The 16,901-nt window shown below is 44.3% G+C and overlaps 1 protein-coding gene across 7 annotated transcripts in view; it reads left to right on the top strand.

Moving 5' to 3' along the window:
* The window catches only part of TP63 (tumor protein p63), a gene marked incomplete at both ends in the record, with an annotated part of 103,254 nt that overhangs the window by 52,553 nt on the left and 33,800 nt on the right, over window positions 1-16,901 (top strand). For 6 of the 7 annotated variants that reach the window (XM_080349628.1, XM_080349629.1, XM_080349626.1 and 3 more), the window contains one exon: window positions 1,686-1,940. The exons of the other annotated variant lie outside the window; for it this stretch is intronic. In XM_080349628.1, coding sequence (XP_080205754.1) covers window positions 1,686-1,940 — 255 coding nt within the window. The remainder of the gene's footprint in view (window positions 1-1,685; window positions 1,941-16,901) is intronic. 7 annotated transcript variants of the gene reach the window in all.

Genomic DNA, 16,901 nt, shown 5'->3' on the forward strand with positions numbered 1-16,901 from the left:
CTTGGGGGGGATTGAAGCTGTAGGATGTGAAGGGCTGTGAAGTGCTTGGATCCCTGGACAAGGGGAAGAGCATGAGTCCTTTCTGCCGTGTCAGCAGCTGACAGCAGGACCAGGTGTGTTTATCACTGCATGTTCCTGGGTGATTCCAGAGCTGTTGGGGGTGGATACCACAAATGTTCTGGATGCTCAGCACCCTCAGCTGGACACAAAAAAAGTGCTCTTTGGACACATACAAGGATGAGTACATGTACCTGTCTGAACCCCATGTGCCACTCACCTGCTGCCCTGTGTCTCTGGCCAACACTGGGTCCTTCAGAAGAATGAAAGACCAGGGTAATTGTGTAACTCTCCCCAGAGTTCTCTCCCAGCTTCCAACTGTTTGTGGCTCAGAATTTTAAAATCAGATACGCTGCCTTGATGGCTTTTTCTCCAGCAGAACTCGTCTTATTTTTTTTTTAATGTATGTAGGCTTTTAATATCCACAGCATTGTGTGACAGAAAATTCATGTTTATTTGTGGGCTTTGTGTAGAAATACCTTACGTGGGTGTGTGTAAACCAAAATCCTGCTCAAGATGTTTTCTTGGCCCCCAACTCTTCTATTAAGAGAGCATGAATAATTCATTTCCTATTTGCCTTTTTCCATATAATTTAAGAATTTGTCCACTTCTGTCATACTGCGTTCCACCTCTCTCCTCGTTGTCTTTTTTTTTTCAGGCTGAAAAGTTATCTACTGCTGCATTACAGGAAGGCATTGAAAGAGATTGCTCATTCTTGTCAGCTTTCTCTGAACACTGTTCTCCTCTCATCTCTTTGAGGTGGGGGAGCGGTGCTGCACATAGAATTTAGGCCATTATGCATGTGATTTTCCTGCTAACCTCTCCCTAATCTAACCTTTGCCTTTCTGTACTCTATTCTCTAGCCTTCACTTTGATGTCTTCAGTTGTTTCATATATTGTAGCCTGGAGGCTACTTTTGGGGCACAACCACGTCTGCTCATTTAAGTGCTACACACTGTGCAACTGCTGCTTGTTAAGTATGTGGGGAAGCTTTCCATGCTGCTTGAAGAGACCTTTAATTTCTTTCTGCTACTGTCTATGACCGGTCACTGGGAATCGAGTGAATGATGCAACCTGGTTAAGTGCTGTGAACCTTTTCTCTAGTGAGTCACACTTCAGTGAAGTTACTACCTGAGTTACAGGTTTTAGATGTCGCCATGTATAGCAGGATCTGATCAGCAAGAAGAGGAGCAGTCTATGGATACAGCACAAAACCGTCAGAAGCCGTGTAGCCTTGTGCATGCTAGAGCCAGTTGCACTGTAAGAAACCGGGTGATTTTTATCAGGTTATAGGAGTCCTTCCATAAAGGTCTTGATCTGGGTGTTGCCTAGACATGGGGAGCTTGTCTCCTCATGGTGGCCTGGTACTCTGCACATCACCTCCTTTTCCCAGCTTGGCTGTTGATCTACTGTGTGGCTACAAGAAGCTTTACTTCTTTCTCTTTCAGTCACCAATGTAAAATGGGGTATATACTTTGCAAATCTCCCTCCTCTTGGCATGACACATGTCCAGTGGTGCTGAGATCATGCTGTGTGTCCTCCACCATGAAGACCATGCCTTGGCTAGCCATAGCCAGCCTCTGCTAAGCTTGCATCTGTAACATTGCTGTATGTCTCTTTGCTTCTAGCCACAGTACACAAACCTGGGGCTCCTGAACAGCATGGACCAGCAGATCCAGAATGGTTCTTCCTCCACCAGCCCCTACAACACGGAGCACGCGCAGAACAGCGTCACAGCCCCCTCGCCTTATGCGCAGCCCAGCTCGACTTTTGATGCCCTCTCACCCTCCCCAGCCATCCCTTCCAACACAGACTACCCAGGACCTCACAGCTTTGATGTATCATTTCAACAGTCCAGCACAGCAAAGTCAGCAACGTGGACGGTAAGGACGCAGCATCGCTTTGCTCCTTCTTCTCTGGCTTCGGTCCTGATGCCAGTAGTGATACTGTTCATATGATACATATGCAGGCTTGTGCAAGAACAGAGTGACCCATGTCCTCTTTAGTGCATGACATGTCACACAGAAAGGAGAGATTTATCTTGGCTGCTCTGGGAGGGTGTGGTGGGACTTTGACCCTCTATAATATCACTAAATCCCAGGTGAATGAAACACCTTGCCAAAAAACAGTCGCTATGCGTGATGAAACGGTGGTTGTCCGTTTGGGTCTAGCAGGTGTGCTGGAGTAAAATACGGGGTGGACATAAGCATGGCTTCAGCACTTCCATTGCCTTTCTTCAGCATCTGTGGGTTTGTGTGAGGTTTGGCATGCCGGGCTGTGCCGGTGGGATGGAGGTGGTGCTCCTGGCTCCGACCCATGGAGTGCAGGACGTTCTCTTTTTGTCCTTCCCCTCTTGCAGCTGGTGTGGGAACCCCAGTGTCAGCAGCTCAGGTCAGCCCTGCAGTGTTTGGGTTGCTTATGTGTATGTATATGTATGTTGTTTGGGTTTTTTTTTTTGTTTTTCGCTTTTCCTTAATGCTTTGTTCTTGCTGTCAAAATAGTACCTTTCTTATATATATGTATATAAATCTATGGAGCTTGAAACCTGAAGCCCAGCTCCTGATTTTTGGTGGAGGTGGCTTGTTTGCTTAAGCTCTAGAAACCTTGTAGCCCAGGACACAGCACTGCTGGACCTGTATGTCCTGTTGTAGTTTAGGACTCTAGGGTAGAGATGTTTGCAGTGGAGAATATTGCTGTCTTAAAGATGTTCAATATTTGCCTTCCTCTACTTCAAGCACTTGGAGTAGGTGCAGTGAATAATGCCCTACCTCACGCTACCTGATTAAAGCAGGGACTCATTTTTAAACTTTTTATTTATTAAGGAAAGAAAAAAACCCATAAATTTTACTGAAAGTTAAGAGCATAGAAATAGTATAGATTGTTTTGTTTGTTGTGTTTGTTTGTTTTTTAACCTGAGAAACTACTTCAATCTCAGATTTAAATACAATCTAGCAGGAATTGCACCTAACAAACAAATCTCCCAGCCCCTGCTGCCAGCAAAGCAGCAGAGCCTGTGTGCTCTCCACTCTGGATAAAGATGCAAGATAACAATAAATCACTGTAAGTTTGCATCCTTTGCATTTAAAAGCCTTTTCCAGTAAAACTTGTCTAAAACTGGTAACAATAACTTTGTTTGGGAAATTGCGTTTCATGGGGTTAAAACATGATATGTCTGCTCAAGACCAAATTTTCCATTTTTTTTTTTTGCATAAAAGGGTGATGGATTTTTAAGTGATGTTGAAATTTCACCTTTTCCTTATCTGCATTGGGAGTGATGCCCTGCTGTAGTTCACGCTTGTTTTCATGTCCAAGTTTCTTCACTCACACTACACACAGGATTTATTTTCACTTCCCTTTAAATAAAGAAATAGTTGATCAGTTCTGCTTTCCATTTCTCAAAGCAAGAAAATACTGCCCTTGGAGTTTTGCAGACTGCTCTGGAGAAGGTCCTTTGAAGGATATATGAAAAGACGTTCTCTTTTGATACATGTGGTACAAAGAATTATCTAATGCAGCTGCAGGGAACCAGGGTGTTTGATGCTGTCCTTTCAACTATGAAAAGCGGTCTTTTGAAATGAGGTTTGAACGTGTGTTGTAGGCTGTTCCAGCAGAGCTGAAGACAAGCGAGCTACTCGTAAGCTTAAAGTTAAGCAAGCACTTGAGATGTTTCACTGCAGTGACAGTGGCTTTCTGGGGTAGAATTGGAGGCTGAGTCTTAATGTAGACCTGGGTAGTAGTAGTAGATCAGATTACATGCTGGCTTTAAAAAAAATAAATAAAATTTCTCCTTGGTGAGTACAGTCACCAGACATGTGCAGCCTGGGGCCATGCACATTTAGCTTCCCCTTCTTTTCTTCTGCCCTGATATGGACCACAATACCAACAGATGAAGACGTACTCCCTGTTGCAGTCTGTCTAGAGATAAGTCCATGTATTTTTACTAAAGGAATGGGGTCCCAAACAGCTTTCTGGTCAGGGAGGAGCAAGCATAGTCCAGGTGCTCCTGTGCTGAGCCAAGTGACCTAGATCTAGGAGCTGGCAATGTGCTGTATGTTGGCAGTGAATGATGACAGGCTTGTGGTGGTGGCTGGGGACCTTCAATCAATATGCCTTTCGCAGTCGAGCATCTTTCCATCTTCAGAGCTCTGCCCTTCTGCTAATTAATCCACCAACTCATTTCACATGGACTCCTGAGCGGTTGGCAATGTGCGTTCGACAGCTTTATCAATGGGGTGGGTGGGGAAGGACGTGAAGGCTCTCTTTCCCACTGCTGTCCTGAGAGATGTGGAAACCTGCGTGAAATGTTGATGAAAGGAGGCGTGATTGCCCCATCCTCTCAGCAAGAGCCAGTTCTTGGAGTTGCTCATTCCCCCCATGTGACTTCATATGCTTTGATTAATGCCTGCTGTCTTTTTTTTTAATGATGGATTAGAAACTTACCCAACTGGAAGAGTTTCTTCCACTGCAGTGACCTATTAAAAGTTTAATTACTTGATGGCCCCACCCTTACTAAGAGCCCAAAACTTGAAAGCCTTGTTTCTTAGTTCTTTTTTTCTCCTTCTTGCTGTTCCCCGGGGCAACAATATTAAATAAGGAAATCCATGGTATCACAGTTTCCCCATTTTGGGAGAGGATGAGCCAGGCTGACCCTCCTTGTCCTGCTGGGAAGGTTCGGTGGTGACTGACAGGGGATCTACTGTCCTGTCTGACAAGGCATTTCACCAGAGCTCATCCGAGGTTCTGGGCTGAGTCATGTCAGATTAGGTCATGGGAGCGAAGGTTGTGGGCTCGGTAAGAGGACTGGGTTATTTCTCTAAAAAGCAAGAGCTGCTTTCATGGGAGGATTAGAGACCTGTGAAGATGCTTCTGATTTTTTTGGCCACTTTGTGCGTTTAGCTCCCAAGTGCATGCTTTGGAGGTGGTAATCTAGAATCACATGTAGATCTCAAGGATTCTTCTTTTGGAGGTGGGAGAAAGGAGAGAGGGTACTCACTGAGTACTTAAATGTTATGTCTCTGAAAACAGCCCTCAAATCATATCTTTTTCTGAAAACGTTTTTTTTTCTTCCTTCCAAGTTCTGCATACTATGTGGAGCAGGTTTATTGTCCTAGGATACTGGGCACCCTTTGCCAAAACAGCAGTATTTGTACAGGATAGACTGGGAGGGGGGGATGCGTGTAACATCAGGATTGCTTCTCTGCTGGGGTTGGTGATGGGCTCCTAATTAAAGGTGAAAAGAAAAAAAACTCACCCAAAATTGCAGAGAGAAACATTAGCTGCTGCTAGGTGAGAGGGTGATTTCATATGTATGAGCAGTTCACTTTGAAAATATTACAAATTTTCTCTCTGAAGTCTTTCATGCCCTTAAGTAGGAATTCCAGTAAAACATGCTGTCTAATCAGGTTAGCTCTTCATTTGTATGCAATTTTGAACTAATTAATGATGACAAATTGAGATTGGATTGCAGAGAACTTTATAAGCATCCTTGATTATTTCTTTTAATTAATAATCTGAGAACACAAGTAAGAATATGAGCAGGTTAATCAGTCTTTTCAGAAGGAAAGTCTTTAACAATTTAAACTCTACTGAAGTGTTTAAAAACAAAAGCCTTAATAGTCTGAATTGAACAAATTTTCTCACATGCCTACTCATGGTACAATAAAAACTTATTGAAAACCATGCTGTGAAGGAACAAGGAGTCAACCTTTTGTGATGCCGAGATAGAGAGTAGGTTGTTGAGGCTGAGTGAGAAGCCCTATGAATTGGGTGAATAAGAACATATCCAGGACTGTGTGTCCTTTATTGTGGGATATTTCCTTTGTGAGAATTCCCATGCCTTGCGATATCTCCTCCTGTTTTTGCAGCAGAAGAAAACAAGGCATTTCAAAAGCCTGCCACCTCAGACTTTTTTTCCTTTGTGGAAGTTGTGTGCTGATCTTCCCCACCCACTCTGAGTGCAAATAAATAAATAAACAACCAGAACTCAGTTTTCCCCCTAAAAAAAGATTTGGCAATCACCTGTCACTAGCAGAACCTGTTACATGGGGAAGAACATGTTTGCAGAAGGAAAGTAAAAACTAAAACTGTATGTCAAGGTAAGGAAAAGGTAACATTACTGCCAAATGCAAGCTATCAAAAAATGAATTGGATCCACCCATTCGCATAAGCAAGATACCACCTTATAAGTCATGAGACTCTTAAAAAAAGACAAACAGGTTCTTCTTATTCTCCCCAAGGTTTTTGAGCCTTTAGGGTGCATCTACTAAATCTTTTAAAGCTTTCCCTGGTAGTCACGAGGGTTAAGGAAAAATAAGGCAGAAAAAGCTTTAAGTTTTTAAATGAAAACTGAAATTTATTTGCAAATTTTTGATTCTGCTGAGAAAGACACCCAGCCCTTCAAGACTTGCATAATTCAGGTATTGGCAATACCTGAGTTCAGCAGCTTATACTCATGCCCTGCAGTACGTTGGAGCTGAGCTGGGTTGGTCCTTGCACGGCTTTGTTATGAAACACTGAGCTCTGCAAAACTGCAATTCATGTTCCAGTTGGGCTCACTGGTTCTCTTGTTTCTCAGTAAACTCAGCTGTACCTACAGCTGTAAGAAAATGCTCAGACTTTGGACTATTTTCTAGTAAAGCTGTGCAACATGCATGAAAGCAAGTGAATGGATTGTGCTGGCCAGGGTTAGTGGATTTAGAAAGATGCATTGCAAGGAATGCACTTAAAGCAGTCCACATGAGAAATAACAAGTTTCTGTGGTTAGGCATACAGATTCCTTGGCTGGGCTATCTCAGCCTCTTTATTTCAGATTGATTCTGAATCACCTGGTAAAACTGAGAAAGTTTTTCCCAGTCTCTATAAAATGAATTAGAGGACCGTGCACAAGCACAGTGAAGCAGTGAGAGGGCAATTAGATGTGCACATCGCCTTGACTCAACAGTCCTTAATTATGTGTTCAGTGCTCTCTTAAATAATCTTCAAATAGCGCATTGTTTCCTTAACACTGGTAATGTCCAGTTACGTCTCAGCTGCTGATTACCTCTCTGCAACACACATGAAAACTCTTTTCTTTTTCTTTTTTTAAAAGAAAAAGACTCTCCCAATGAACATACATATGGGACTGTGCTAAGTGTTTATGTGAAATCTTTGCTTTGTTACTACTTGGTGGCGTGTTGGTCAGTGCAATTTGAGCTTTCTCATTTTACCTTTGAATATTATTTTTAAAGCTGCCAAGGAGGAGTGTGGAAGTGGTCTTGCAACAGGATTTGGAATTTCCCTGTCATTGAAGGCTCCTCATCAGCAATCATGTAGGCTTTATCTGTTTGCACAGGGCAGCTGAGAAGGGTTCTTGAAAAAGAGCAGCATTTATGCAGAGGGTCTGCAGACCTTACCAAACAATGAAATCAGTCACCTCCTGCCCATGCTGCTAATCCTTTCATGTCTCTCAATGTAGGCTTTCTCTTCAGCCCAACAAAGTTAATTTTGCTCGTGATAACCCCTCCTTGTTACAGCAGGAGTGAGGAAGGGAAATGACGCCTCTAATCTGAAGGGAGAGAAGCGATTTGGAAGGAGCAGGCAGCAGAGGAGGGATGCGGTTGCAGCTTTCAGATGCTCACGCTGCGAGAGCTGATGCAATGATTCTGAGCTAAGGGATGGGCTCCCCGTGGCTCTCGGCAAAGCACGATCGCTCCCATATTTGGGCATTTGTCTCGGGTGAGAAGCGGTTAAGATTTGGCTTCCCCAAGCTCTCTGCAGCTGTGCCTGCCTGAAGAGACTGTTTCTAGCACACACGGGCTCTTGGCACAGGGCAGACAGGGCAGGTGTCGATTGCCACCATCATTCTCATGCACATAGAGGTGGTGATTGCGCTTTCCTGCTTGAAGAGCTTGTGAAGTGTGGTTCCCTCTGTGTGACACTACAGGGCCTTAACACTCATGCTGCTGAGGCATATGTAACTTGTGGTAGGTCATCTACCTGGAAAGAGAGGAGCCGGGCTTGTTGTCTTTGAAGGAGGTGCCTTTCTCACGGCAGAGAGGTGTTTTCAAGCTAGCAATGCTGGGAAGAACCAGTTCACCTGTGAGAACCAGCCAGGAGAGACCTGCTGGCTTCTGTTTGGGTTTTTATGGTTGAGTAGAAGGAGATCTGAGTGCATGAGGTTCCCATTAGAATATAATTGTGCTTTTTGCCCCTAATCTCTGTCATGTATATTTTGTTTTTATTAGCAGTTGTCTTCTGTTACTCTTTACAAGCAGCTCTACAGATCTGTGTAATAGTTTCCAGGAAATTTCTCATGATGTGAGCTGTCTTAGCTTTCCCTTTTTGTATCCTTTACGGTTTTCTAAAGCCTATCAAGGCGATATAGCCTCCTCATTCGAACAGCTGTCATTGTAGTGAGGAGTTTTGCTATATGTTCTCTATCAGAGCAGTGCCCTCCGTGATGACAGAGCTCGGAACAGAAAATCTGGGTCTCCTGCCTTCCGGTTCTCTGTGCTCTGCCCTCTGAACTGCACAGTTGTTGTTGGGCACCAGCACACCCGACCTGCTGGGAGAAAGGAGGCTTCAGGTGTTGTGAATGTCCTTCTCTTTCAGTTGGGATTTATCTTCTTGGTTGCTACGTTCATGGCTGATTCTCTCCCAGTGTAACAGGAGACCAGTTAGAGGTTGCTACAGGTCTTCCAGGATCTGCAGGTAAAAAGCACTGAGACATTAGAGTCACAAATAAAGAGGATGGAGAAAGTAGTTGTGAGGAAGGGTTATGTCCTCCAAAGGGGCAGAATATCCCTCTGCTGTTTTATACAAGCACCATCTAGTTGTACTGGCATCATTCTTTATTTCCTTCTTTTTTTCCTTCATAAAATTTGTTTTAAAGTTGTAATTATTTTTTAAAGAAAAATTCAGAGGGAGAGAATTAAGTGCAAGAAACTTTTTTTTTGGCTATGTGGAGAGGAAAAAGTGTTAATTAAATATAATTTTCAATGCAACTTGCACAAAAAAGCCCCACCCACTTTCATGAGAAAGGCAAAAAGAAAATCATAATCCTGGATTAGGTATCTTTCACTACACATATATAAAAACAACCCCGTGTGAAAAGGGGGAAAATATATATGTATACACGCACACACCAAACATACCAATGTGCCTCCAGCAGTATTACCAAAGGAATTAACTTTACAAGAAACAGCCACAGCCTGGAAAGAAGCCATTTTTCAAATAAAAGCTGAATGAGACCTGTGGTTTCTGAGAACTAAGAGAAGGAAGGGTTAAAAAAACATTTACAGATAAGAATAGCTGATGTTGGGAGATGAGTGAACATCTTGAAGTAGGGGAGGGTCACTATTTAAATCAGCTTTTTTTTTTTCTTCCCTCTTAGTTAAAAATTGGCTTCTACTAAGAACAACATGTAGGATTAATGTAGTACTTTAAATCTTCAAAGTGTTACACAAACATTACTTCCCTAATCAGCAAACACCTTTGCTCAGTAGGCAAATCAAGAGCATAATCGCCATTTTAGAGAAGGGAAACCAAGGCGCCAGGAGTGCTAAAACTTTCAAACTGGTAGTATTTTGGAGTGACTTTTTTTGCCTTTTTTAGAATGTGCTTTCTCTGTGCGTGTGTGGTAGTGTTGAGCATGGGGACTGCCTCTAGGCCGGCTTGTAAAAGCTGCTGAGCTCTCTTGGACTTTGCAAGTTCTAAGCTTGCAAAGCAGCCCAGCAGAGTTCAAATGAAGCATCAGCAGTCGCCTCCTCACCGCCTCAGAGGTCACGGCCAGCTGGGAGGCAGCCCACCCCAGGGCAAGGAGGGTTTCCTAAAAACCTGACTGTTTCCCCATACCATTGAGCTGTATAGCTTAAACCGTGTCAACTGAGCACTGGTAGAAGGTATTTAAATCCCACAAAAAACTTTGTGCAAAAAGTAAAAATTGGTTTGACTGTTTAGTAAGTTACTTTGAGGTAAGGGTTTTCAGGCAGGCTGGTGCATGAGGTGTATTGCTCACCTTGCAGACAAAGGCTGTCCTTAGAGAAGGTGATTCCTTCCTTTAGGTCAGCTGAAATATCACAGTTGTCATAAATATTATTTCCCTGCCAAAGTGATACAGAGCAAGCAGCAGTTTGGCGGTGTGCTGGAGCAAGGGTAATTTTGTGTGTGTTGCACTGGTGGTGCTGTGTACACTAAGGGCTCAACTCCAGTGCTTGGCAAACCATACACTATGAAGAAATGTCCTACTTTGTTTAAAAAAATAAGTGTCCTGGGTAGGGTTGGCTTCTGTATAGAAAGAGCATGAACTTTATTATGCAATGGAAATATTTTCTTGAGGTTTTGCTGTGTGCAGGTGTGTCAGATTTCTTATTGTCAACACAATAGGATAGCTACCCATATAAGAGCTTATATCCTCTTGCAAATAGACCTGAGTATTGATACAAACTTTATTGTTTCCAGTTGTTAAAGATAATGCTTAAAAATTGGAGCAAAACATGGTGGAGCCACAGAAGGAAAATGCTGCTTCTCCCTTTTTTTTTTTTTTTTTTTGGATGTATTCTATGCGAGTGGGTCTTTTTAAAGAGAGCAAAATATTACTTCTCTGATTAAATGGAGTGTTTTATGATCTGCTGATACACATTAGCTGCTGAAGTTCATCTAAGTTCAGCTTTACAGAAAACTGCAAAATGTGCTACTGGAAAGCAGCACTCAAAGGCTGACCTGTCTTTCCTGAACAAACGAAGAGGGACTTGGGTCTAACTGTTCTGGCGCTGTTGTTTTCCCCGTTAGCTGTGATGGTCATGCTGCCTTACAGAGCATCCCTGAAGTGCTGCCACTCAGGCTCTGTGCCCTGGGGCGCACCAGGCTTTCCTTCTGGGGAGAAGATCCATGATGCCCTGAGATGCCCTTGCTGGAAGCAGCGTGGACCAGCAGTGGGTTTGGCCCTGGGCCCAGCTGCAGAGCTGCTCCTGCCCTGTGATTTAGATGTAATCTGGGTAACATTGTGCAAGTCATTCCCTTTGTCTCTATTCTTCCTCTTCCCCCTTTTCATACTCCCACTCTCAGATATGGGACTATGTCACCATGATCCCGTGTTGTAAAGCATTTAGACCCTTGATGTGATATGCCCGGGGGTGACTGTGGGGGATTGCTCCTTGCTGTGCATCTCATATCACTAACCTTAGCTTTCAGGCCTCTTCTTTTTGACTTATTTATGTGACTCTAAAGTGTCTTTACAAACTGACTTTTGAAGGCACCAAAATGTATCTCCAGGCTAAAGCTCGAAGCTGCCTGAGTGCCACTTGGGTTATTGCTTCCCTTGTTTCAGATCTTAAGCTTTACAGGTGTCAGGTCCACCAGGTGTAAAAATTATTGACGCAGAGGCTGTTTGAGTGCAATGGCATGAAGGAAAGCCTCTTCCTGTTATGTAGCCCTAGCATGATGCTGTACCAGCACTTCCATGGTAGCTGTGGTGCTGAGCCTCAGCAAACTCACCCTGCCACTTGTCGGGGCTTATTAGCTCAACTGTGTGGGCTGTGGCTGGGAGCTGACTTCTTCCTGACCTTGCAACAGGAGCAGAGTGAGCCCAAGCTTGCTATCAAACCTGCACCCAGAGCCCCTTGGAACCCCCTTAAAATGAGGGGCTGGAAGAGTTTCCCATGGGGAAGGGATGGGAGCTGTTCCCCTAGGCTGGGTGCCCAGCCTGGAGGGTGTTCACAGGGCAGTCGGCACACTCGCTCTGTTTGCATTTAAGCGTCAGCATTGCCATGGGTGGCAGAGGAAAAAATCTTCCTGTGAGATGGTTGTTGGGTGGCTGAGCACTGAATGACACCTCTTCATTCATCAGTGAGGTGGTGGCTGGTTTTGTGATGAGTTCCTTGTCTCCCATCTCTTCTACTGCTCACATTACTTGTACTTAGTCATCCTTGGTGGGTTCTTGTGGGCATATGAGCAAAGTGAACTCCAACAAAAAACAGTCTGTGCATTTCTAGATATCCTACTAAAATCTTTTGCAGTACTGGCAGCCATAAAGGAAGTGGGGAGGCCAAGGAAAAGCTTCAGAAAAGTCATCATTAGTTCCATAAGGCTTGACAAATTATGTGGACTGGTTGCTTTGCGATGCAGTTTCTATAAGGAATTGATAAATTGGACCTTTATTTGGTATCCCTTTTGCGTGTGGACTCCTCTGAGTAATTTTTGCCAGTTTCCTTTGCAATGCCTCTCGAAAGGGCTGCAAAAGTTGCAGTCTGTCTTTCTGGGTTTGTTTTTCAGCAGACTGATCTGTACAAGATACGAGTGGGGAGAACTGGGTTGCTCTGGTGCTGCTAACATTCCGAGGGAGGTCCCTAGCTGATGGGAAGAGCAGCTCTGCAGGCAGGCTGGGTTCCAGGTTGAATTTGCAGGGACACATGCTGCAAAAAAAGCCCTTTCTGTGCTGCACGTCTGATGTTGCGAGTGCAAAACTGCCCTGATGCTGTTACCACCCTGCCAATTGCAATCAGTTTAATGGGGCTATTTTGTTTCAATATACTGATGTTCATGTTGTGCAACTTATTTCAGGGAAGCTTCCTAAACAGAACTCTTGGGTTCCTTCTCTTAAGTGGGGGATCTTGGTCGCATTTTAAGGGTCAATAAACATGTGGCTGAGATTGACTCTGTTGGTTAGTTACTGGGAATGACTAACGCATGACCACTTCCCACCCTGCCACACAGGTCAGGTCTGAGCTGTTGCCAATCACCCCCATGCCTCTGGAAGTCAAAGTCCTGGAGCGCACCTTACCCTAGACTGCCCTGGATCACGCTGCATCTGCAGTGTGACCCCAGCATAACCTGCTCGCTGGGGAAATCAGCATTTCTCTGCTCCCAGGAGCAGCCGGGCTGAGGGTGCAGACAGGCGCTGACTGCCGGGGAGCGGTGCGGGATGGTCAGGTATTCCTGGGGGCTCTCCGGCACCATGCTGCCTTCACCATGCCTGGCAGAGCTCAGCAAGGGTGTAACAGTTCACTCAGCTTTTTAATATATATATATATATATAAATTTTTTTTTTTCCACTGGCCATACCAATCTGATTACACCTTCAAGGGATCATCTGCCCCTAAAGCTTAATTAAGGAGCCTATTGTCTGACTCGTCACTGACTCACCTGCCACTGTATGAGCTCATGTCTGACTTGTCCTAGGAAGATAGTGAAATATGTCAGGCTTCTCTGAAATATAGCAGGTTTTTGTTTTATTGCACCCCTGACATTGCTGTTGGCTGCTGCAGAGGTGAACAGAAAGATGACTGCCCGAAACTGGTTACATTTATCTAAACTTAGTCGCTTGCCTCTTTGTGCCTTGAAAAACCAGATGAGGTTTTGCTTGCACAGCTGTAGGTATGTTAGAGTTAATAAAAAAAAATAAAAATTAAATAACCTTTGAGTTTTGGCTTCAGGCAAAGTAGGTGAAATGATGTGTTTTGGAGATGAATGCTCTTGTAGGAGGCAAGATGTAGCTTGCAGGAGAACATCTGCAACCAATCCATTCTGTATGAGATGGGGCCAAGACTTGTTTGTATCTCAGTACCTGTTCAAACATGTTGTAGCACAGCAAAAAGAAGTTTTGAATGCATTGAGAAAGGGTGGGTAAGAAGGGAAAGAGACATCAAGCTGAATGTTTGCTTAATAGCTTTGATTTCTTCATTAAACTTTTAAGCACTTTAATAATTTGATTAGCTGCTTTCAGAGAACCGTACAATCCTTTTTTTTTTTTCTTTATTAAAAGAAAAGAGAAAAATCCTACTTGCCTTGGTGCTGCAAAATGAGCTTGTTCTCTGGCCTGGAGCGAATCTGGTAACCGTTCACTACCTTTGTGTACCCACCCTGAGGACTATTGGTGGAAGGATGTTCTGTAATGCATTGATCAAAGAGTGTGCAAAGATTTAGTTACCAGGCTGACTGCCTGGACACCAGAGTGCAGCTTCCCCGTCAAATGCTCCTTGCCAGCTGCTCGCATCCTCTTTGTTCTACAAGAACTGAATGTGGAATGAACATCCAGCAACTGCCATTTGCAGAGCTCGTTTGCCTGCCTTTAATTGTGCACTTGAAATGCCTCTTTCTCAAAGCCTGTGGCAGTATAGAACAGTTATATGACTCAGGAGCAGCTGAAGTGGTGAGGTTGGTAATAGAGGTTCTCATACTGAGGTGCTCATACCATCATACTGATGGTTCTCATCACCACACTGAGCTCTGTGGTTTTTCTTTTTCTTTTTTTTTTTTTTTATAAGCTGACCCCCAAGATGTACGTGCAGCTGTATTTCTGGTTTGCACATATAACTAATGTGAATTTTGAATGTGCAGACTGTGTGACTGGGATCTGGTGTCAGTGGAGTGTAGCAACTATTGCTCAGATCGTTTTCCTTGTCTTATGGGCTCGATTCCTTGCTGGGGAACTCATTTATTTGGGCTGAATAGGATGGAGAATGTGAACACAGTGCCTTGAAAGTCCTACCAGAGGGAAGGGGCATGCATTCAAAATGCTCTGTTCTATGTGGATGCTTGGCTGTGGTTTTTGTTTTGGTTTTTTTTTTCCCTCCTCTTTGCCTCACACCAAATCCTGCTGTGACTTTGCTAAAAGTGCTTGCTTAAGCAAGGCAGTCCTGGTCATGTGCTGATGTTCTTCGAGACCCAAACGCACAAGTGAATTAAGGAACTGCAAGATGCAGAAATGCCTGTCCTCTGCCTTTGATGTAGACAGGGCTCTTCCACTGTGCGTTTACTCACCAGGTTATTCTTATCCCTGTGTCTGCATGCATTTTTCAAGTCGAAGTGACTCTTAGTGCTGTTGTTCAACTGTGTTCTCTGGCCACCTTCCAGGAGGGCCTCCTACGGCTTGTCCATGTTTAGCAGGTGGACACCTATGCTAGAGATAGCCTTAGGCTCCATGCCACGCTGCATGGACTTGCCAGGCTGTGCCTAGAAAGAGAACTGCTGTGTCTGTGCAGTGCTGCAGCAACAGGTCAGGTTCATTAGCTCTGGCACGTTGCAACTTGGGAGTGACAGTCTGGGTGCTGTGCAGAGATAGCTTGGTCATGTCCAAACTCCTTTCTCCTGCATGTCACACGCTAGGTTAGCAGGTAACAAGCCAGCAGTCCCTGCAGCTGTGCTATCTTCCTGCCTTTAGCAGGCCTTGAGCAAGAGTACTCCTTGCTTTTGCCTTGCCCTGCAAAGGAGCATCCTGATCTAGAGAGGCAATTGAGGTTGTTTTTTTGGTGCAGATTGTACCTCATGCCCCATGCTTAGGGCTTTAGGTGGCCCTTGTGTCCTTCCTGCATGAAAAGCCCAATGTGTAATTCAAGTTTCCTGTATAGGTCTCTGTCCTGATGTGCTGGTGACTCATGCAATCTTCCTTTTCTACCTTCAGAGCTGTGTTGCCATGATGGTCTTGAGCAGCAGCAGAGCTCATCTGTGGAGAAATCTTCTGGAGAAAGTTTTCAAAATGGTTGGCTATCCAGGGCTTTCCCTGCTTGCTTCGGAGCTCACATCCCAAAATCACCAAGGAAGGTGGTCAAATCTACATGGTGGGAATGACACTTTCTTACTCAGGCAGTGGCTTAACTTTCAGATTTTATTCTCCTGTACAAACACCGCCTTGTCACCAGATTCCTCTAAGCACCCCTGTATCACACATTGAAATCTCTGTTTGCTATTCTCTGAATTTCATGATAAAATTATGCCTCCCAGCCCACTACTACAATATGAAAATGGTCCCTCTTGCTTTTGCAAGGACTTTTCAAGGAGCTTGCTCTTTGGAGAGGCAGCACATGGAGAAGCACACATGAGCCTGTGTGGGAATGGGGCAGGGGTGCTGGTTTTGTCTGGTTTTTGTTTTTTTCCCTTGGCTACATGAGCAGCTAAAACCTGTAACCTACAGGAATTAGAAGCTCCATGCAGAAAATTACCTAGGTTGGTAGAAGAGTTGAGATCACATTTTTCTTGGCTAATTAAAGGATTAAAGGTGCAGAGATTCAGAGTGAACTGTCAGTGTGCTACAGAAGAGAGCCTTTGATGGCTGAATCAGACTTGAGATTAAACAAATTGCATTTAAATAAGAAATATGTGGCAACAGTTACAGCCTAGCTGGGCCTCTATCGTTTGCTGTTCTCCAGGGTCAGGTAGCTGGTGTGCTGTGACTAGGGCTTTTCTTCCCTCATCAGCTTGCTTCTTCCCAAGTGGCTTCCTCTGGATTGTTTCTATATGTTACCTCCATGCTTTGTAAAACTAGTTTTATTTCTTTTCACCCAGTGCTTTGTGCAGTGGAGCCTCGTATGCTGCTTTACATGGTGATGATCCCGTGGCCCATCATAGCAGTAGTATGGTTGTATCCTTGTGGTGCGTTTTGTCATATCTCTGATCCTATTTAGGGTTTTTGCATCCTGGTGCTTTGCTGTCTGCACCTAGAGAGCTAAACACTTGTTCACCTGTGGACTCTTTTGTGTTGTTCAGTTGTGAAGCTGGTAGATAGAATGTTTTCTGGGTTATGCTGCTAGTTTAGTGGTGTCTTCCTTTACCTAGTGGTGGCTGATAAAATTCTGGAGAGGTGGTTTGCTTCTGCAGGTTCAAAGCCCTTGCTTTGGTTGATTGTCTTCAGTAGGCTATACTTGCAGATGGCTTGCCAGTGTTGGTCCTAACCTTCTTCCCACTTTCTCATTTGGATACTATTAAAATCAGAGTTGCTAAGGGCCTGTTTCTAAGCCTTACCCTTGATAGCTCTTGCAGTGGTGCAGGGTCATGAGATTTGTGGTAGCTATCTCAGGATGGAGCTTGTGTTCTGTAAGGGCAGGAATTCATTTGCACAGCATCATGCAGGGCAACAGCACGTTCTGTCCATG

Source organism: Nesoenas mayeri (genome assembly GCF_963082525.1).
Source record: "Nesoenas mayeri genome assembly, chromosome: 9".
In the NCBI taxonomy this organism is placed as follows: domain Eukaryota; kingdom Metazoa; phylum Chordata; class Aves; order Columbiformes; family Columbidae; genus Nesoenas; species Nesoenas mayeri.